Raw genomic sequence first — 22,204 nt, forward strand, 5'->3', positions numbered from 1 at the left:
TTAACACCAGCGAGACAACTTCTGTCATCTCGGCTTTTGTACTAAAGATAAAACACAAGTTATGATTTTCTTATGAATGTCTTTAATAGTAAATTCCAATGGATGAACAAAATTAGTACCCTAACATCACTTACAGGAACACTGAAAACAATCTGATATCCATACAGGTTATCAAAATATTGAAGGCTGCTTTAACTATTTTCTCTCTATACACTCAATGCAATGTGAGAACCATGCAAACCGCTTGGTGTCTATTAAAATCGATTTTCTCTCCCCTTGGTTAAACATTGACTTATAGTCACTTATTTTTTCTTAGGTGATGTCAAAAGTAACTTAATATTCTGAACTATACATTTTGCTTCCATCAAAAGTGTCTAATTAGTTGCACTTCATCACACTTTCTCTTGAGGATAAGGAGAGAAGTGCCACAAAAGAACAAAGACATTTAAAGTCATTTTCCAGAAAATCCTTACACAGTCTATTGACTCCTTAAGTTCAAAAGTTAACTAGATTTAGTGGCTTTAGCTCACGGATTTAAATTACTTTTCAGTGTAATTCTCACATCTTATTATTCAAAGTAAAGCCAGTTAAAACCAGTATATTATTATTAGGCATACATATTACACTTTAGTGGTTGTAAAAGTAGCTTCTCTGATACCTCCGTGCAAATATTTTGAATGGATGTAATCCTTTGCCAGTTTCATGAATATGGGTGGAACCTAATGGGTGTCACTGTGCTAATGAAAGGCAATTTTGGGCAATTCCTCCTCCCCGAAGCGCACACACCCCATGTACCCTAGAGGGTTGCCCAGCAATCTGGAGCAAAAAATTCGGGGAAGGGAAGATACAAGGGGACACAAGTAAAAAAATACCTCTTTCCCTTTTCCATTGACAGATGTTCTGTTAGTTAAGAAGGATTCACCAGCCATTTAACTCTGGTTCAGATTATCACTGAACCATGGCTTGATCCTGGCATCATCATCGTTATAAGAAAAAACTGCTCCTTTTCCCTTTTGGGGTACCCAAGAGCCCATATACAGTCCTTATGTAGGTTCTCTATCGGTAGGAGAAAATAACAGAGGCCAACCAGAGAATATTGAGAAACAAAGCAGCTAGTAAGCCTGATCTTTATTAAACTGTTGCAACAGGGTGCTCTCACACACCGCCCCCACGCAGGAGGGAGCAGGAACACAGAACAATGGTGGTGCAAGCCCTTATATAGATTTTTGAAATTGCCACCCTGTAGCTCAAGACCCCCCCCCCAATACATCATACATACATCACAGAAGGTGTGGTCTACAGCAGAATCTTGTCTGGCAGGATACCTGATAATGGTCACTGATTGCTTTTACCTGAGTATCCTGGCCAGTCTTTTGTGATGGTAAATACTCAGTTCCTGAATCCAGGTTGCAGGCTCACCATATTCATACACAGATATGCCCTTAAGACAGGATTTGTGAGCAAATAGACCATGGGGAGGGTTTCCCATTTCCTTCCTCCTTTGAGAGAAACATTCGAAGTCAATTTGGGAGAGTCAAAATGGCTTCAGGACTGCCCTTCAGGCATGTGGCCCATATAATAATAATAATTTATTATTTATATCCCACCCATCTGGCTGGCTTTCCCAGCCACTCTGGGTGGCTTTCAACCGAATATTAAAAACTTCCCTAAACAGTTGTCTTTTAAAAGTAAAATATTTGTTTATTTCCTTGACATCTGAGGGGAGGGCGTTCCACAGGGCAGGCGCCACTACTGAGAAAGCCCTTTGCCTGGTTCCCTGTAACCCCACTTCTCGCAGTGAGGGAACCGCCAGAAGGCCCTCGGAGCTGGACCTCAGTGTCCGGGCTGGATGATGGGGGTGGAGACGCTCCTTCAGGTATACAGGACCAAGGCTGTTTAGGGCTTTAAAGGTCATCACCAACACTTTGAAATGTATGTTTCTGCCTGGTACATTTATGAACATTTATTTTATATCTTAGACCTTATAATTCTCACAACATCATCATCAATTATTTGTACACCGCCCAGCTGACTGAGTTGCTAAATAAAATCAGGAAGACTTCCTTTAGCTCAATTCTGAATAGGCTCAGCTAATGTACATCATTTTAGAACATGTCAGATTGGGGGTGGGGGAATTATTCTTCAGATGCCAATTCTGAATTCTGCCTGCAATATTATTATTATTATTATTATTATTATTATTATTATTATTAAACGTTTATCTCCCTTTAATACACATTTAGGACCTGCAAGCTTTCTTAGAAATCCCTTCATGTATTGATAAGGGAGGTTTTTTAAAAGAACAAAACCCTTTTTAACACTGTATCATGGTGGTACAAACAGGAAATTGGTACTGCTCTTTTGTCCCACAGAATACTGAATTGTTCATCTATGACAACCATGAAACATTAAGCTGCGTCTGGGTTTTCATTCCAGTTTAATTCACTTTGCTACCCTTCAGTGATCGGCTTTGAGGAGGAAGCCACATTTACAAAGAAACAACACTACCAATGTTGCTTAAGAGTGTCCTGTTCAAAAACTATAACCGGAGACGCTTTTTCACAGTATCATAATGAGAACACATCAACAAACAACAGATCAGCTGTCTTTTTTTTCAGAGGGCCTGTAAAAGGTTCCTCTGTTTTGTAAACTGGTTTTTTTTTTACTTAAGGGCACATCACAAGACTTTCCGACTGAATTCCTCTTATTAAGCTTGCTTGTTTCTTTTTAGATCAAAGATCCAATTTCTTGTTCCAGCAGCTAGTTGCGGCGGGAGAGGCGGCTAGAGTCTTTGCTGGACTCAGGTAGTGTTGTAGCAATGGGGTATAGCCTTGAGCGATATTTTTCCCCTCAAGTACAACTTTCTCAAATACAACTTTGATCACTGAAAAATCGATGCTTCCTGCAGAAATAATTTCCTGTCTTTTGCGAAGACTGTAAAAAGCAATGGCTATTCTACAGGCCAGACTTTGTTCTTCTGTACACAGCCATCAGGACTGGGCCATAGGCAGCCAAGCGCATGGGAAGTCAATGTGCCAATCTTGGCAGGATGGAGCACAAACAGCGGGGGTGGGGGTGGGAAATGACAAAGAAGGTCAGTCCAGGGGCAGGGGGAAATGCAGAACAGATTCTGAGCCAAAAGGTCTGTCCAAAGGTTGCGTTGTGCATGCATGCTAGAATGAGCAAACGGCTGTACAATAGCAGGCAGTTAGTTATGCAAGAAACTGGATAGGGAAGGGCAGCCAACTCCCGAAAGCCCCAGCCAATATGGCCAGTGGTCAGGAATGATGAGACTTCTGGGGAGCACAAGGTTGGCTACTGCTGGGATGGGGCATCAGGCAGATTGGGAGGGGAGCAGGAAGACATGCTGCAACAAGACTGGCTGACAGGTAGCAACATTTGATACCCATCAACTGCCCTAGAAAAGCCAGGACATCCTGTTTTTTCCTGTGAGAGCACAGCAGCCTTTTTGGGTGCCTTGCGATCACACAATTTCGGGCTGAGTTCTGGCCCCGAAAAAGTACTTTTTCTGGGTCCGCAATCTCATGGGTCACATGACTCATGCAGGATTTCGGACCCAGAAGATGGTGTCCCAGATTTGGGCTGCATCATGTTGGAGGGTATGACATCATCCAACGACTGTTGCCATTTAAATTTTACTATGTTTTTAAACAATTCTTTATGGTTTTGTTACAGGTGTGGGGAACCTTTTGTCAGCCTGAAGGCCACATTTCCTCATGAACAACCTTCCGGGGGCACATGTCAGTAGTGGTTGAAGGCCAGAGGAAAAAAATAGACGGAACAATGAGTGTTATTTTTAGCTTTGTAAAGTACCGTAGGTTGTTTGGGAACGATTGAGGGCACAAGGAGAAGGGGACGACAGAGGACGAGATGGTTGGACAGTGTTCTCGAAGCTACCAGCATGAGTTTGACCAAACTGCGGGAGGCAGTGGAAGACAGGAGTGCCTGGCGTGCTCTGGTCCATGGGGTCACGAAGAGTCGGACACAACTAAACGACTAAACAACAACAACAAACAACAACAATGTAGGCAGTGTTCCAGGTCAGAAGGTTCTACACACCCACACACACATTTCTCTATCCAGTGAAGGAAGAGTTATTATCACAGTTCAAGGATATGCAACAACCAGGCAAAAGCACTCAATGGGGGGGGGGACATGGTGTGAGATGAGGATATATGGCTTAGAGTGGGGGTGGGGGTGTGCACTGAGCAGACTCTCAAAGGGCCAGATAGAAAGCCCTGGAGGGCCACACTTGAAGTTCCCCACCCCTGTTTTATAAGTCACTATGGTTATAGTTTATAGAAAAGCATGGTAAAAATACAGCAAACAAATATCTGGAGCAAGATTATGATGCTTTTGGAAGGCCTATTGTGCAGTTGCCAAGAGAAAGACTCAGACTAGGTCAAAAGGACTACTATGAATAGTCTACCTGGGGTATAGCACTACACTAGGATCTAAGGAAACAATACCTGCCCCTTCTTCCTTCACTGTGCACACCTGAGTAGCTTACCTTAAAAGAACACAGTGCTTAGATAGGGAGGTTGAGCACAACAATAGCCCACAACCCAATTCGAACCAAGTTTACTGAGAGGTAAGCCCCGCACTGATTTAAACAGAACTTGCATGCCTGGCATTCCAGCTATTACTGCAGATACCCAGCAGTAAAACATTATCACGTACACTGATCAGAGAGATACTTTCAATTCAAAGTGTAATTAACATGCCAACTCATTTCTGTTAAGGAGGGCTTCACTGGAAAAGAAAATGAGAAGATATAGCAACATCCCAAATTGTTACTGCCATTATCCTACTATTTATTTCTATGCAATCTTTCCAATTTCTGATTGCTATATTGATTTTAAGCAGTCCTGGGGCTTGTCTGCAGCAATGAAAGTGACAGTAATTATTCAGGAAAGTTCATTCATCAGAATACAAGCATCTGACTCACCAGACTTGCCTTGTGACTCCAGTTAAAACTACAGAAGGCTTTTCAGCCGTGGAACTGCATTAAATTCTTTGAAACACATTTGTTTTAGTTCATAAATATCCCTGTTTTGTAAATAGGAGAAATTATCTGCTGTGAATTTGGGAACTATTTTAACCTTAATGTACTTCAAAAACATTAATTAAATTATTAAAAGGGAAACTCTGTATGTACCAGCACCAATTTTAGAATTAACATTTCACAGAGGAAAGATGATGCAAAATGCAAGACAATTTTAAGAAATAAACTGACTGACATTTTAGGTATTTTTAGGATTTCTGTCTTTTGCATGTGAAAAAATGTATTTTGTCATACCTTATTCAACAATGAATGCAAAACATCTAAACAAAATACATTGGACAGCTATTGCTGATAGTAACAAGAGATTATAATAAAAAAATCTGTAGCAACAACACATTTAACTACATCCGCAAAGCCTATATTTAGAATGCATAGTTAAATTTAATTTAGGCACCAGATTTTGAGATATCAGTTCATTGTGGGCAGAATTCCATTGAAGACTTTGACTTGTTATTTTGTCTTTATTACTATAAACATATCTTACAGGACGGTCCTATAGATGTCTACTCAGAAGTAACTTTTATCAAGTAAGTATGTATAGCGTTTTAGCTTAGTGCTGCAATCTGATACATACCATACTTATCTAAAAGTATGCCCCATTGGACTTACTTCTGAGTAGACACATAGGACTGTGGTGTTAAAGATGTGTGTTCAGAAAAATAACATCATATGGATGTGTACATATTTCTCCATGAAGCATGCACAGTTGCAAAACCTGAAAATTAAGGTCTCTTGACCAAAATTGTTGCTATGTTTTCAGAAGTAGCTCAGGGGGAAACTGCTCCGACTGCCACTTGTAGGTAAGTAGGAGAATATACATTTTAAAATAAATTTTGAAAGCTTTAAAAATAAAATGAAAACAGTATAGAAAAACAAGTGAATGTGCCGTGTTATGCAGACACAGTATTATTTTAGTTTTGTGATTCCATTATGCATTTTAAAAAGTGCTGTATGGCAGATTGTATTTGAAACACGATAAAGCAAGTGTTTTTGTTAATTTGTTTGTTAAATATACAAGAATCAAGAAAAGTCTTTGGCATATTTTGCCTATATTTGAAGGCTTGAAGAAAAAAGGTTATTGTGAAAATGTAAAAACATGACTGGTCAATTCACTAGTGGAAATAAAAACAAGCAACAGCAAATTTACAAGGTTAATCTAACGAATCTACTAAACGTTCACACATTACGTGCATTTCTATATAGATATACACTCCAACAGCTTGTCCTTTGCGGGTCTCATAAATTTCAATAGGACTTACACAACAGAAATTCCCAATGATTTTTGGCTTATTCTTGGCATTTTAAAATATTTTAAATATGACTAACCTGGGTGCAGTTTGTGCTGTAGTTGAACACGGTTTTTTTCTTGAAGGGTGCTTTTTTCAAAGTCGTCCTCACTGGCAACTTGATGTAGCCCTGGTTGTTTCACAGAAAGTCCGGGATGTCCAAATTCAGAAAACCTGAGTTGCAACTGTGCTTCAAAATCTTTGCCCAATGAGAAACTTGTAGTGGAATGTCTTGAACGGCAATCATCACTAGTGCCAGACTCTTCTTCAGTGTCAAGCATGGGCAATGGAAGTATTCTGTGGTGTAGCTGTGGGCTAGGCAGACTTGAGGATAAAGGAGAAGGAAGAGGCGACATCTGTTTGTATGTATTGGACAGTGGATAGGAATTATTAAAAACATTGCTAATTGCTACTAAGGACGGAGACAGTGGCCTTTTATCTTCCTGTTTAATGATGGTCCTTGCCTGGCAAGTATCGGGATTCAGATTTATTGGCAGGTGTAAAGACAAATGCTTTTTGTCCTCCTGGGGTACCGTAGCTCTTTTTTCATATACCAAGTCTGCTGGGCTTCTGTCTGCTCTTGTAACAGCCTGTAATCGCTTCCATTCTGCCGTTTCATCTAATCTGTCATACTGTGTAACTTTCAGTAAGGTTTTATTGACGACTCCCGCTAGACTACATGAGTCGTCAATAACATGGTCTTGTTCTCCTTTATGTTGTGGAATATAGCCTTTCTGCTCTTTCTCCTGTTTTACAGTGGCGAAACCAGAACCGACGGATTCTTTGCTCCCCTCACTTGAGGCATAAGGTACTTCGCAGTATTCCCCAGAGGCGCGTCCAACGTTCTGCAGGTAGCATTCAGAGACTTCCGCTTTTGAGACCACTCCAACGTGAGGCTTGCTTTTGCAGTTTCCTGCAATACGCTCATAACCGTGCACCATTTCAGAGGCTGAGGTCTTCTCAAAAGCCTCAGATTCATTGGTTGACGTTCCCTGGAAAGAGGTCCGCGACGGGCTGCTCTGCTGCACCTGGATCCCTTTAAGGGTGTCCTCTACATCATCTAGCAGACTATGGCTATGTGCAAAACAGTGTCCAAACACATCATTGTCGTACTCAGAGAAAGAAACAGAGAGATCTGTATCAGACCCCAAAGCCCGGCTGTTCTCAAGCAAATACCACTCTCTCCTTGATCCTTCTGCTAGTTTATTCACATCTGATGACAAATCATCTTTGTCTTCCACCTTCTCCTGACGAGAACATGCAAATGAGCTGGAATATTTGGCAGAAAGAAATTTATCATTTCCCAACAACATTGCTTTGCTGTTTAATGCTGCTGGCTCCAAAGCGCCAGGTGTCTTCCTTTTCATTTTCTTGTTTATGAAGTCCTCAATGCTCTCTCTCCGTTTGCTGAATCTCCTAGTTTTTTTGTTTTTTGGAGTGGACCTCTTCTCCATAGATCCCGAAAGAGACTCTTGTTGATCCTTGAAACCCTGTCTGCCATCATGGCTGTATTTCAGGCTTTCAGAAATGTCTTGCAGCTTCCCCTCCTGGTTCCCCATTTTAACACCTAGAATGTGGCTTGAACTAAGGAGAGTGGCCAACAGCCTCTCCTTCTCAGCATTCAGTTTATACAACTCAGTGAGAATATCCTTAGTAGTTGTTTGCTTGAAGAAGATGTCTCCAATGTTTTCACAGGTCTGCCCTCTCGATCCTACTGCCTCCGAGCCTTCGCTCACTCGATAGCAGCGATGAAAATGTTTACTGGACTTGTCCAGAGTTACACAGCCCTTGTATGTGAACCCTCTGACTTTCCCCTTTGGGAGATAGAAGCTGACGTAGCAAAGCTCCATAATGGGTCTGTGCAACTGGAGGACAGTATAAGTGCCTTCCATTGTGTTTGTCTAATTATTTAATTTAAATTATGAGGTCAGTATTCCTAACCTTGCATGACACACCATGTGATGCAAGGAAAGTAGAGGAGGCATCTGACTAATCTTCTACAGTAACATTTCCTGTTAAAAAGAAGAAGAAAAGCTTGTCAGAAAGATGTTATCCTCCCCAGAATTTTTTTAAAAACAGAATGAAAACAAGTATCTAATCTCCTTCAAAATATAATCCAAAATACCAGCCTGTCACAATAATTGTGACGCATATGAGTTATTGGTCACATTGCTAGAAAAAACACATACCGTACTTCAAACTTTTAGCGTGTTTCTGAACTATGTTACTATTTTCTTATTGATCTGCTAAACATTAACAAACTGCTTGGCCAATGGAATATGGTTGAAAAGATTTCTCCCAACATAACTTTGTATTTGTACTGTAATAGGACTATAGTTCAGTGGTATCTCTGCATTTAGAAGGTCCCAGTTTCAGATTGTGACACCTCCAGATTGTGGTCAGAAAGACTTCTGTTTGAAATCCTTGCAAGCTGCTGCAAGCCAAAGTAGATAATACTGAGCAAGATTTGACAAAATGTTCCTACATACTGAACCAGTAAACACTCTAAAATACTAGATTACACTATTGAAAGTTCAAATGCTGGTGTAAATATTAGTATGAAATAAAACACATCCAAATAAATTAATAAAAGTAAATAAAACAATTTCAATTTGCATGTAATTCAATTATCATTTTTGATATAATGAGATATTGCGTTAACAATTGATTTAAAGTTGAGTGTTGCACCTAAGAGTGCATTCAGATGTGTTAGATTTGCTGATTATAATGCTAGAGCTTCCATCCAATTTTCTAACGTTCCTTTCATACCGCAGGACCTGCTGTGTTATGGAACAGTGGGTTTGGGGCTGATATAGACCCATGCTATGCTAAATTTTATTTACCCTAATGGGTGTGCTGTGACACGATAGGTAAAGGATCCATGGATGGTTCAGTCAAAGGTGACTACGGGGTGGTGATGCTCATCTTGCTTCAGGCAGAGGGAGCCAGCATTTGTCTACAGACAGCTTTCCAGGTCATGTGGCCAGCATGACTAAACCGCTTCTGGTGCAACAGAACACCGTGATGGAAACCAGAGCGCACGGAAACACCGTTTACCTTCCCACCGCAGCAGTATTTGTTTATCTACTTGCACTGGCATCCTTTCAAACTGCTAGGTTGGCAGGAGCTGGGACAGAGCAACAGGAGCTCACCCCGTCATATGGATTTGAACTTCCGATTGGCAAGCCCAACAGGCTCAGTGGTTTAGACCACAGCACCACCCGCATTCTCCTGTGACACAATATCATCACTGGACAACGTCACCACTAACCCCATGAAAACAGCAGGAAAGAACTGTATACAGTGGCACCTCTGGTTAAGAACTTAATTCATTCTGGAGGTCCGTTCTTAACCTGAAACTGTTCTTAACCTGAGGTACCACTTTAACAAATGGGACCTCCCGCCGCCATGTGATTTCTGTTCTCATCCTGAAGCAAAGTTCTTAACCCAAGGTACTATTTATGGGTTAGCGGACTCTGTAACCTGAAGCATCTGTAACCCAAAGCGTCTGTAACCCAAGGTACCACTGTACTGGTATACTGCCCCAAATTTCATCACTTTACTCCCATGATCTGTTAAAGGGACTGAAAATTGATTTTTTTGGAAAATGTGCATTAGAAATGTGCTGTATTCCATTAGTTTTCTACAAGTGGTTTTTACTCATATGAAACCTCAATTTTAATGAAGAAATTACCAGCTAGGGAAATGTCAGAAAAAAATAGAACAAACTGCCATGTGAACGAAGCCCTAGCGAATGTTATTCTGAGAAGTCAAGCACTGGGTGTCTCTGCTTTGTGCTCAAGAAGAGCACTTTATATGGAACTTTCCTAATACAGAGTTCTGTCCAACAAAGTTGTCCCATTGCAGGGGGTTGGACTAAATGGCCCTTGCGGTTGCTTTCATCTCTTTTTTTAAATAAAATATTTATTAAAGTTTCACAAATTATACAGACAAACACAACAATATAAACAAACACCCACACAAAAAAAGAACAAGTATAATTTCAAACCCTTATTTTCTTATAACTTACTTCTCCAACCTCCTCATACCTCCCCTTTCTGCATTCCAATTTCAAATTTTAATTCAGCAAATCCTCACCCTTAAATTTATCTAATTTTTAACCTTTCTTTTCTTTTAACTTAATCCTTACAACTGTAATCCACTTAATTTCTAAACCAGCATCATTCTAACATTCATTAATTTTACAATGTTTCTTAAGATAGTTCTTAAATTTCTTCCAATCTTCTTCCGCCGTCTCTTTTCCCTGGTCTTGGATTCTGCCGGTCATTTCTGCCAGTCCCATATAGTCTATCACCTTCATCTGCCATTCTTCCAAGGTGGGTAGATCTTGTGTCTTCCAATACTTTGCGATGAGTATTCTTGCTGCTGTTGTAGCATACATAAAAAAAGTTCTGTCTTTCTTTGACACCAATTGGCCGGCCATGCCCAGGAGAAAGGCCTCTGGTTTCTTAAGAAAGGTATATTTAAATACCTTTTTCATTTCATTATATATCATTTCCCAGAAAGCCTTGATCTTTGGGCACGTCCACCAAAGGTGAAAGAAGGTACCTTCAATCTCTTTACATTTCCAACATTTGTTATCAGGCAAGTGGTAGATTTTTGCAAGCTTGACTGGGGTCATGTACCACCTATAAATCATTTTCATAATATTTTCTTTTAAGGTATTACATGCCGTAAATTTCATACCGGTGGTCCAAACTGTTCCCAGTCAGCAAACATAATGTTATGACCAATATCTTGTGCCCACTTAATCATAGCTGATTTGACTGTTTCATCCTGCGTATTCCATTTCAACAGCAAGTTATACATCTTTGAGAAATTCTTAGTTTTGGATTCCAACAACTCTGTTTCTAATTTTGACTTTTCCACCTGGAAGACAATTTTCCTGTCCAATTTATAAACCTCCATTATCTGATAATAATGGAGCCAATCTCTCACCTTGTTGGTTGCTTTCATCTCTACATTTCCACAAACCTATTATCAGCGTAAGGACTTCTGCCTGTATAGGAGGACTTCCTCTCCCTGTGCTCTCCCAAATCTGTTCTAGATTATTCCTCCAACTCTCTAGGGCAGATTTGGGGGGGGGGAGGTATAGAGAGGGGAGGGAGAGGAAGTGCCTCTGTGCATATATAAATAGCATTTCTCCTAAGTGCTCAATGTTATTCATCCATATTAATATCACAGTCCACAAACTGAGGGGATACTATATTTTTAAAGTAGGTTACCAAAGACCACCCAGTGAGATCTTTGCATAAAACCAAATAGAAGAAGAAGGAGGAGGAGGAGGAGGAGGAGGAGAAGAAGAAGAAGAAGAAGAAGAAGAAGAAGAAGAAGAAGAAGAAAGAGCTTAAAATACAGTGGTACCTCGGATTACATATGCTTCAAGTTACAGACGCTTAAGGTTACAGACTCCACTAACCCAGAAATAGTACCTCAGGTTAAGAACTTTGCTTCAGGATGAGAACAGAAATCGGGCTCCAGCGGCGCAGTGGCAGCAGGAGGCCCCATTAGCTAAAGTGGTGCTTCAGGTTAAGAACAGTTTCAGGTTAAGAACGGACCTCCAGAACAAATTAAGTTCTTAATCCGAGGTACCTTTGTATATAAATTGGAAATTGGCATGATTTACAAAGCTTTTAAGATCAGTTTTATATTATTTAGCACAGAAAACATTTGTTTCTAAATGTGGATTTCAACCAAAACATTTATTGCCTGTTTTTTGCTTTCATATCTAGTTTGACATACTGTATTATTGATAAGAGTATGATAGATGAGTGTGTACTAGCAGGACTGCGGAAGCTAGGGACACAGTGATTACATTATGGCTCCTTCTAATTTAATTTAACCATGCTACATGCATAATATGTTCAATTCCAGTTCCAGGTCATTTTGGCGTACACTGTTCAATATGCTCTTTCTTTCTCAAGCAACAGCAAAAGCAACAGGCAATTGCTTTTACCCTGTACAGTACTTATGAAACATCTGACAAGATCATACATCTCAATAGGATTTTGACAAATGTGATGCAAAAAGATCATGGTTTCCCATTTCCATAATTGTCAGTACTGCTAGTTCCCTGGAAAACACCTTTTCTTTTCTTTCATATACAAAATTATCTAGATGTGTCTCTGTTTTTTACAACTGCCCAGTTTTTACATGAAAGTGACAGGAATTTAGCAGCACACCCTATTTAACTGATGCAGTACCTCATACAATCTGGCCAACAGATAGCCTGTGGCTCTACAAGTGTTCTTTGACCACAGATCCCATCATCCCTGACCGCTGGCTGGGGCTCATGGGAGTAGGAGTCAAAGAGCTCCGGAAATGCCACAGGAGGAGCTCTGTGCTAACTACTTAGGCTGCATAATCTTCAATACAGCTTAAAGTCTAGCCACATGCAATGCCACTGGAGTCGGACAATGTCCAAAATTAAAAGAAGTGTAATAAAAATGTAAGTGTTATTTATAAGGGCCATCTTGTGCTGAATGATGAGCCTGTGTATAAGCTTGACCAAATCACACGTTCTCAAGATGATTTCACGGTCTATAATATGGAAGCATACAGAAAAACAATTCTTCTCAATACTTACCGGTAACCCGTGAAGGACAATAATATGTCATGTGGCTAATTCTTGTTGCTTAGGCAGAACAACCAATCAGGGCTAGAAATTCTTGTGGAAACCGATAAGGCAATCAAGCATGTTATTTTCCTAGAGTCTAATACTGCAACTGAAGAAAATTCCTTACAAAATCAATTATCTTCTTGTTATATGATACAGCACCCAGACCCCAAATCTATTTCAAGGTACATAGCACAATTTATTCCTTTTGCCCTCCCCAAAATACTGATGTGCTTCCAGATGGGGTAGAACTAGAAGCTGTCATTCAGTGCTCTTCCACTATAAACTACATACAGAATTACAATTGCTTTCCCACACTTCAAGGGTTATAGGGCTTTGTGTGTGTTTGTGTGTGTGTTTATGTACATTCCACTATTTTCCACCCACACTACTGAGGGAGACACAGCTGTGTGGGTATGGAAGGGGCAGTTCCCCTGACCATACTGTGTTTTGTTTTAATCAATTTGATCAAATTTCAAAAATTATACCAATGTAGTTTTATTTAGGCTCTCTTGTCCACTTGATTTAAATGATTGGGTTTTTGTTTTTTGAAGTCTGGATCCAACCTATTATGTTTGTCCACTCTCTTACACAAACTTACTTGAAATTTATTTAATTACGCATTAAAGCTCTAATGATGCTGGGAAAAGATATCTTATCTGGAGACACCTATTATTATCCTCTCTTTATTTAAAAATATTTATAAACCACCTTCCCACAGTAGAGAAAACAAGACAGCATCAAAATAACTAACAAGTATGAAACAGGCTTCAAGCTGACATGCAAAATAAAACAATTTGCCAAAAATAAAAACAGAAGAGGTGCCAAGCATTTTTCTTCAAGGAGGTTTTTCCATAGACTGGGTGTCACCCTGATAACTACTTACCTAGGTTCCATAAGTGGGGAGGTCCAGAGCAGAGCATCATAAGCAAGCCTTCAAAATTTTTAGCTCAGTAGTTCCCAAACTTCCCCCTCCACACACATAAACCACTTGAAAATTCCTTAAGGTCTTAGTGGACCACTTACTAATATTCTTCTGTCTGATGTGGCCATTGTGCTAAATGCTATATGATTTTTTAACTGCATTTTTATTTCTTCTTTTATTTCCAACATTGCATTTTATTGTATTGCAATTTAATTTCATAGAATTTAAACTATATGTGTTATTCACAGACGTGACACAAACCACCGGAATGAAACTAGTGAACCACTAGTTTGGGACCACGGTTTGGTGGTCCTACTTTAGTGTTTGGCTATTGTAGGCTTTATAGGTCAACACCAGTGCTTTGGAGATAAAAAATGGGTAAAAGAGAAGAAATGCTGGCATTTGAGAGGAAATGCTGTTCTATCACTTTTCCTTTCTTTTGACCAGAATCATTATGGCTCTGGTCAGATGTTACTTTTTAAATGTGGTTTTGGGGGGAGTGGGTGTCAGGCTTTTGGATAATATTACGTTGTTCTCATTCACTCTCTTCCCAGCCAACTGCTGGTCTAAGCTTACATCAAAGGATTCAGAGTTTAAATTATTAGAGCAGAACTGTTCAAGGAAGAAGAAATAAAACTTGGCAACCTCTATCAGAGATCAAAACGGAGCTCTATGCATGCAAAATGATATATACTTCCACCATGAGCAGCAAAGCAGACAAGTTGATTTGTGAACCTTGCCCAGCTCATATAAAGCGTCAAAGGGATGACTCAGAACATAAGGTTGGAGATCACCAAGATAAGCCACAATGAATCTGTGTAGCGTCTCAAGTACAGGCAGTGATAGTTTTTGAAAACAGAAGCAAAATGAAGCAGAGGACCATGAAAAGCATTGAAAAAGTACAGTGGTACTTCTGGTTAAGAACTTAATTCGTTCTGGAGGTCCGTTCTTAACCTGAAACTGTTCTTAACCTGAGGTACCACTTTAGCTAATGGGGCCTCCTGCTGCCACTGCGCCGCCGCTGTGCGATTTCTGTTCTCATCCTGAAGCAAGTTCTTAACCTGAGGTACTATTTCTGGGTTAGCGGAGTCTGTAACCTGAAGCGTATGTAACCCGGGGTACCACTGTAGTTAGGTTTTTATTCATAGTATTAAAAGGCCAGTATTTTCTAGCTGGAAAAACAGTAATACGTTTCACATGCAGACTATAAAAAAACTGTTCAAATACTTTAAGACAAATCTTTGGATAAAAATCAGTTTCTCATCTTCCTTTATGGCATACCATGATGACTACTGTGGTACCTCAGGTTACATATGCTTCAGGTTACATACGCTTAAGGTTACAGACTCCACTAACCTAAATAGTACTTTGGGTTAAGAACTTTGCTTCAGGATGAGAACAGAAATCGTGCTCTGGCGGCGTGGCGGTGCGGTGGCAGTGGGAGGCCCCAGGTTAAGGACAGTTTCAGGTTAAGAACGGACCTCCGAAACGAATTAAGTACTTAACCTGAGGTACCACTGTATATAAAGATGAAACAGTAACATTTCAATAGAAGGAATGCATTAAATACTCAAATTTTTGGCAAAAGGTTAGCAATCATACCACATGGTAAACAACTGGCATAAAACCTACACTAAAGTATTTTGGAAAAGCAACAACATTACTGTGCCAAATTCTTACAAATACTACTGAGATTAAGTTGTTTCAATGAAGTCAACAGTAACCTGCATTTCCCCCCTTTAACTCCATTTTTGGTTACAAAGTTTCTTGTTTGTTAAGGATCAATTATGCATTGGCTGTTTGCATGTTGCTTTTCACAAGGATACCATCTAGTAATCTATGGCTAGCCTTATGCATGATGCCACAGTCTTTGCTAATACAATTAATTGTATTGACCCTGAGGTCATGACCCAATGGTGCATGTTTAAATTAGCAAAACTTGTTTAGCTTTTTAGTGCCTGTTCATTCCGCAGAATCTCTTTTAAGTTAGTTATCTGAAGCCACTGCTCAGTTCAGCTGCTTGCTGTTTAAATTACAATGTTTGAGATTGGTGCAATCATCTTCCATACTTTGAAAAAAACACTGTTCTTTCTGTATATATTCCCTGTGTACAAGACTCTCAGCTGAAACATAATTTCTGATCAGGAGGGCTTATGGCTCAAGCCCCATCATATCTGATTCCAGTGGCATTTGACCTTCTAATATCTGGAGATGACCATCTGTCATGGATGCTTTAGTTGAGATTCCTGTATTGCAGGGGGTTGGACTGTATGACCCTCCGGGTCCCTTCCAACCCTACAATTCTATGATTCTATGAGTCTGACAGTATCTATGTTAGAAGATCTTGGTCAAAACAGTAATGCCAAACAGACATGCCCTTATAATAAAAAGTGCTTTTCTGGTCATACCTTACTGAAAGACTAGGCAGAAGAGACTTTCAAACCGCCTAGCAGTTCTTCAAAATGGGGGTATTTAGAAATGGCTATTTCTAAATGCCTAAGTGCTTATTTAAAATGTCATTGAGATTTATTCCCAAATGCTTGGGAGAGCACCAGATTGGTGAAGGGCTGCATTAGATGAATAACACACCCTTCACTGTGTATAGCATCACATCTGCTCTATTTAAGCAAAACAGAAAGCTTTTCTCAAAGCAAAACAAAACTCAATAACCCAAGGCTTGATATTATAAAAGATATTACAGCAAAATACATCTACCTACTCTAAACTGCAGGCCCAAAAGCATGGGAAAGATTCAGCTGATCTCAAAGTCCAAAGGGAAAATAATAATAATAAAAAAATAATTGCAGGCAGAAGGAAACGCCAATAGCCTCGGGATACAGAGGTCTGACACGGAATAGCTATTTAAGAGAAGGGTTCTCCCCCCCCCTCCTCCAAGTTAACAAGCTATACAAAGGGCACATTATAGAAATCGTGTTCTAACAGCTTATGGATGCCTGTGTTTACAGTTTCCCAGGCAAAACAAGCTGCAGGTTCGAGGGTGCCTATGGCAAAATGCCCTTCCACGGCGCCTCCTTCACCACACTCCTCTCCCTCCCTTACTTAAACAGTGGGCACCAAACCTTCTAACCAGCCCTGGTGACTCCCAATGGAAATTCCACAATGCTCCTGATATAGCAGAGCAACACCACATCAGGGGCATGTGGGGAATTCGAATGGTGGCTCTTGACTCAGTTGCAAAGCACAGGAAGGGATACTTGTTCATAGCAATCACAGCACCATTTCTGGAAGTGTAAACCAAGGGCTTCTTTCAGTGCAAAGCCTGCATCAAGGTTTCATTATTATAAGCTGATATTAATAAATTAATGCATTGTAGCTTGCCAGCCACAGTCGTTTTGTGTTGATGATGTGTGCTAGTCAGTTCTGCTTGCTCAATGCAATGAAAGAACCAGTGCTGCATTGAAATGTCTTTGAATGTCAGTAGCTAGGAATCACAAGTGATGTTGCACTCAGATCCTGTTTGCGGGACTTCCCATAGGCAACTGGTTGGTCACTGTGAGAGCAGGAAGCTGTACCAGATGGGCAATTGGTCTGATCCAGCAGAGCCCTTCTTATGTCTTTCTAAAATCTGTTGTCTAATTTTTTCAGTGTCTGCCCCTGCCAGCCCTGTGAAAGGGGCTTTCATTTTTCTGCCTCATTTCCAGGGCACTTTAGAATTTGATTAGAATTTCAATGAGTTGGGAACCTTGAAATTAAGTTACAGTATTGTTGCAATGTGGCTGGGGGGAGTGTGTACATTTTAAAAAGAATTTTTTATAGTACCCATCTCTTCAGCACTCTGCAGCCTCCCTAGATGTCGACGGTTCCTGATCTAAAAAAAACCCCTACACGAGGAATGACCTCACAATGGTTTTCCCTGGGCATTAATGGGCGTTCTGGCTGCACGAGTGCAGACCACTAATGAGGCGATTTGTCAAATGAAAGAAGGTTCCCTCACAAACAGCCCTCAGCGAACTCAAAAATAAGGTATGTACAAAAACCCCCCCAAACCTGCACCCCACCCTTGAGAATTTTATTTTTTTCTCTTTTGAAAATTTTTGAATGCAATTTCTTTTCTGATTAATTTGTGAGGAATGGTTGTTAAAACATGGGAGAATTTTTCAGCACAGCGTTTCAAGGAACTAAAGTATCCCAAACATTTATTCAAATAAGGGACTGCATCTATAATATCTATTCTAGAATTCCTAGAGCTGTGGCTTTCAAACTTTCCTCTTCAGAGAGCTTTTTCCTCATCAAATCATCTGTCAACAAACCTTGTACAGGGCAAAAGAGTCTGAAACACATTCTGAAATGGCACAAAGCAGCACTGATCAGGCCTGTTGGGCACAACCAATGCTCTGTGCCCATGACATGTGCACCCTAGTACACACCCAATAGACCCCTGCAGGCATGTTACGGAGGAACATGGGTAGCAGTGGGCAAGCTCTCTTTCAGGGATGTTCATCTACCGTTGCTAATCTTATCACTGAGGAAAGCCTCTGAAAAACTGCAAGGTTCCCTGGAAAATAGTGGCCACACAATAATATTTTAGATTTGAAATTAGTAGACATTGTGGCATTAACATGACATCATTCTTCTACATTCAGTTGTTACCGTTTCTCCATATGGGAATTTTCATTTTATTATTTCCAGCTTCTTGGTCATTCTTAAAGCCTATTAGGAGGCTACAGATGGTATCTTCAGGGGGTGGGGGTGGAGAGAAGAGCCTTCATCACAAGACTGGGTTCCTGGAAGTAGTAGCTGTGTTTTGTTTTGCAAACACAATACACTGTACTAGTTTCAACCTCTGAAACTTCACACCTCTGCAAATTTTTTACTCAAAATAATTCTGTGAATGAAGCTGAGAGGTGTTGATTGGCCTGTGGTCAGCCAGTCAGCTTTGTGGTTGTATAGGGAATTGAACCTAGATATTTATACTCCAAGTCCAGCTTTCTAACCACAACACCACACTGGTTCAAGCTCAACCGAGACCATCCATTTCACCTTCTTCTATACCAATCCTCACAAGGGCAGGGGAATTGATATAAAGAGGCACTTTCACTGGCTTACACTCCTCAAGGACGGCAATGCATCGCATCGATCTTTGATTTGTTCTACCTTTTTCATTTTCTGAGTGAAATATTTGTAACTTGATCTCAGCATTTCAGAGATGGAAATCTTAAAAATCCAGAAGCATTTAAATAAGAGATCATAAACAAGTTTTGCATTTGCACAGTAAATTATGAAACAGCAGAGCTTATTATAAAAGTACTTCTAATTATCTAATACATCAATTACTGATCCCCCCCCTCCAAAAATACTTTCTAGTTAAGGAAGGGAATAAGGTTTTTGACTGGAAATCCTCCCCCCAATGTACTAAGCATCACAGCTTAATTAACCATCAAAAGTAACTTAAAAAAAATAAATACTGGGAGCATTGACTTGGTTGCTTTGAAAGAGGGTTTATTCATATCAACATCTGATAACAACATTGTTGTTAGCAAATATCTGGAAGATGTGTTAAAAGCACTACATTCTTGTAACCGGCTGTGCCGAAGAGAATACGTGTGCCTGCTATTGATTTTTACACAGATCTAGGCAAATTATTGTGACATACAAATGCAATTAGCAAGAAGCCTAAAGCCAATAGCTCTACATCATCAGGGATAATGAATTGTAGCAGTCTGAAGGCGCAAACCAAAAATCTAGCACTCTAGTAACACAAACAGCTTCTGTGGTGCTGGTTATATCAAGCTAGTCAGAAAGGAAAGCTCAACTGGGAAGCCTTTAAAAAACCTACTGTACTTGGCCAAACATTGCTATTATGATCATCAGGTCCCAAGGCAGGTTACATCAATTTAAAGATCTGTAGTAAAAACAGTTGAAAACCAATTCCAGTCACAGGAATAGGGTGTGTCTTGAAAACACACATCTCAGGTATCAAAAGCCAAGGTAAAGAGGTATGTATTCAGCATTTGCCAAAAGCTGTACAGTCGTACCTCGGCTCCCGAATGCCTTGGGAGTCAAATGTTCTGGCTCCCAAACAATCGAAAACCAGAAGTGAGTGTTCCAGTTTTCGAACGTTCTTTTGGAACCAGAAGCCATGCCTTGGAAGTCAAACGTTTTGGAAGTCGAATGGACTTCCAGAACAGATTCTGTTCAGCTTCCAAGGTACGACTATATATGGAAGGTGCCAGACGCACTTCTGTGAGGAGGGAATTTAACAATTTATGGACTGCCACATAAAATGCTCTTTCTTGAGCCACCATCACTCCACACCTCAGAGGACAGTGAAACTACCAAGAGGGCCTCCTCTTAACACCTGAGAGGGTCTGTAGCAACAAAGGGCGGGGCTCTCTCAGATATTTGGAGCCTAGGTTGTTTAGGGCTTTAAATACTAGCATGAGCCTCGAAATGAACTGGCCAGCAATGCAGCTGTTTAGAACTGGGGTTAAAATCATAGAATCATAGAGTTGGAATAGACCACAAGGGCCATCGAGTCCAACCCCTTGCCAAGCAGGAAACACCATCAGAGCACTCCTGACATGTGGTTGTCAAGCCTCTGCTTAAAGACCTCCAAAGTAGGAGACTCCACCACACTCCTTGGCAGCAAATTCCACGGTCGAACAGCTCTCACTGTCAGGAAGTTCTTCCTAATGTTTAGGTGGAATCTTCTTTCTTGTAGTTTGGATCCATTGCTCCGTGTCCGCTTCTCTGGAGCAGCAGAAAACAACCTTTCTCCCTCCTCTATATGACATCCTTTTATATATTTGAACATAGCTATCATATCACCCCTTAACCTCCTCTTCTCCAGGCTAAACATGCCCAGCTCCCTTAGCCGTTCCTCATAAGGCATCGTTTCCAGGCCTTTGACCATTTTGGTTGCCCTCCTCTGGACACGTTCCAGTTTGTCAGTGTCCTTCTTGAACTGTGGTGCCCAGAACTGGACACAGTACTCCAGGTGAGGTCTGACCAGAGCAGAATACAGTGGCACTATTACTTCCCTTGATCTAGATGCTATACTCCTATTGATGCAGCCCAGAATTGCATTGGCTTTTTTAGCTGCCGCGTCACACTGTTGGCTCATGTCAAGTTTGTGGTCAACCAAGACTCCTAGATCCTTTTCACATGTACTGCTCTCAAGCCAGGTGTCACCCATCTTGTATTTGTGCCTCTCATTTATTTATTTTTGCCCAAGTGCAATACTTTACATTTCTCCCTGTTAAAATTCATCTTGTTTGTTTTTGCCCAGTTCTCTAATCTGTCAAGGTCATTTTGAAGTGTGATCCTGTCCTCTGGGGTGTTAGCCACCCCTCTCAGTTTGGTGTCATCTGCAAATTTGATCAGGATGCCCTTGAGTCCATCATCCAAGACGTTGATAAAGATGTTGAATAAGACCGGGCCCAAGACAGAACCCTGTGGCTGTACTAAGAGCTCAAGCTCATCTTGTTTATTTCCCATGCTTTGCGCATTAGTGTACAGACATTGAAGTCCACTAATCATTCCCACGTGTCTCTTATTTAAGGATTTTTTCCTCCCACCACTAGGTCTGCGTGCTGTTTGCTCCATTTGGTCTATGACATTTGGATGATCATCTTCATCAATTGATAGACTCCTACCTTCAGGAGCACTGTCTCCCTCCCCCACATTAGTCAGTTTAAAGCCCTCCTGATGAGGTTTCTGAGATTTTTGGCAAAAACATTCCTCCCAACCGTTGCGAGGTGCAGCCCATCGCTTGCCAGAAGTCCATCTTCAAGAAATTGCAGTCCGTGATCTAAGAATCCAAACCGTTCCTGTTTACACCATTTGCGAAGCCAGCTGTTCACTTCCACTATTTTTCCCTCTCTCCCTGGGCCACGTCGTTCAACTGGGAGGACAGATGAGATGACAATTTGTGCATTTAATTGTTTCAATTTCCTGCCCAGAGCCTCGTAGTCTCTTTTGATTTTCTGGAGGCTATTGCTTGCAGTGTCATTGGTTCCCACATGAACCAAGAGGAAGGGGTATTTGCCAGTGAGTTTTATGATTCCTTGCAGTCGTTCAGTTACATCTTGGATCTTAACCCCGGGGAGACAGCACACCTCCCGAGACATCTTGTCAGGCCCACAGATCACTGCTTCTGTTCCCCTCAGTAGGGAATCCCCTATCACCACTACACGCCTCCTCTTAGGTTTGGTCGGGGTTCTTCCGTGAGCTGTCCGTTCCAAGGTCGCCTGCACATTCCCTGAGGACTGACTTTGCTGCTCGTCTTCATATACCTGATCGACTGTAAT

At 40.8% G+C, this 22,204-nt stretch overlaps 1 protein-coding gene across 3 annotated transcripts in view; it reads right to left on the minus strand.

The window, feature by feature from the left end:
- FMN1 (formin 1) overlaps positions 1-22,204 on the minus strand; it is a 156,558-nt gene that overhangs the window by 129,605 nt on the left and 4,749 nt on the right. For 2 of the 3 annotated variants that reach the window (XM_082239372.1, XM_082239370.1), the window contains exon 2: positions 6,413-8,384. In XM_082239372.1, coding sequence (XP_082095498.1) covers positions 6,413-8,264 — 1,852 coding nt within the window. In that variant the 5' untranslated portion in view covers positions 8,265-8,384. Of the gene's footprint in view, positions 1-6,412; positions 8,940-22,204 lie in introns of those variants that run through there. The other variant, XM_082239371.1, reaches the window with a different exon arrangement.

The sequence above is a fragment of the Podarcis vaucheri genome (genome assembly GCF_965113315.1).
Source record: "Podarcis vaucheri genome assembly, chromosome: 1".
Taxonomy (NCBI): domain Eukaryota; kingdom Metazoa; phylum Chordata; class Lepidosauria; order Squamata; family Lacertidae; genus Podarcis; species Podarcis vaucheri.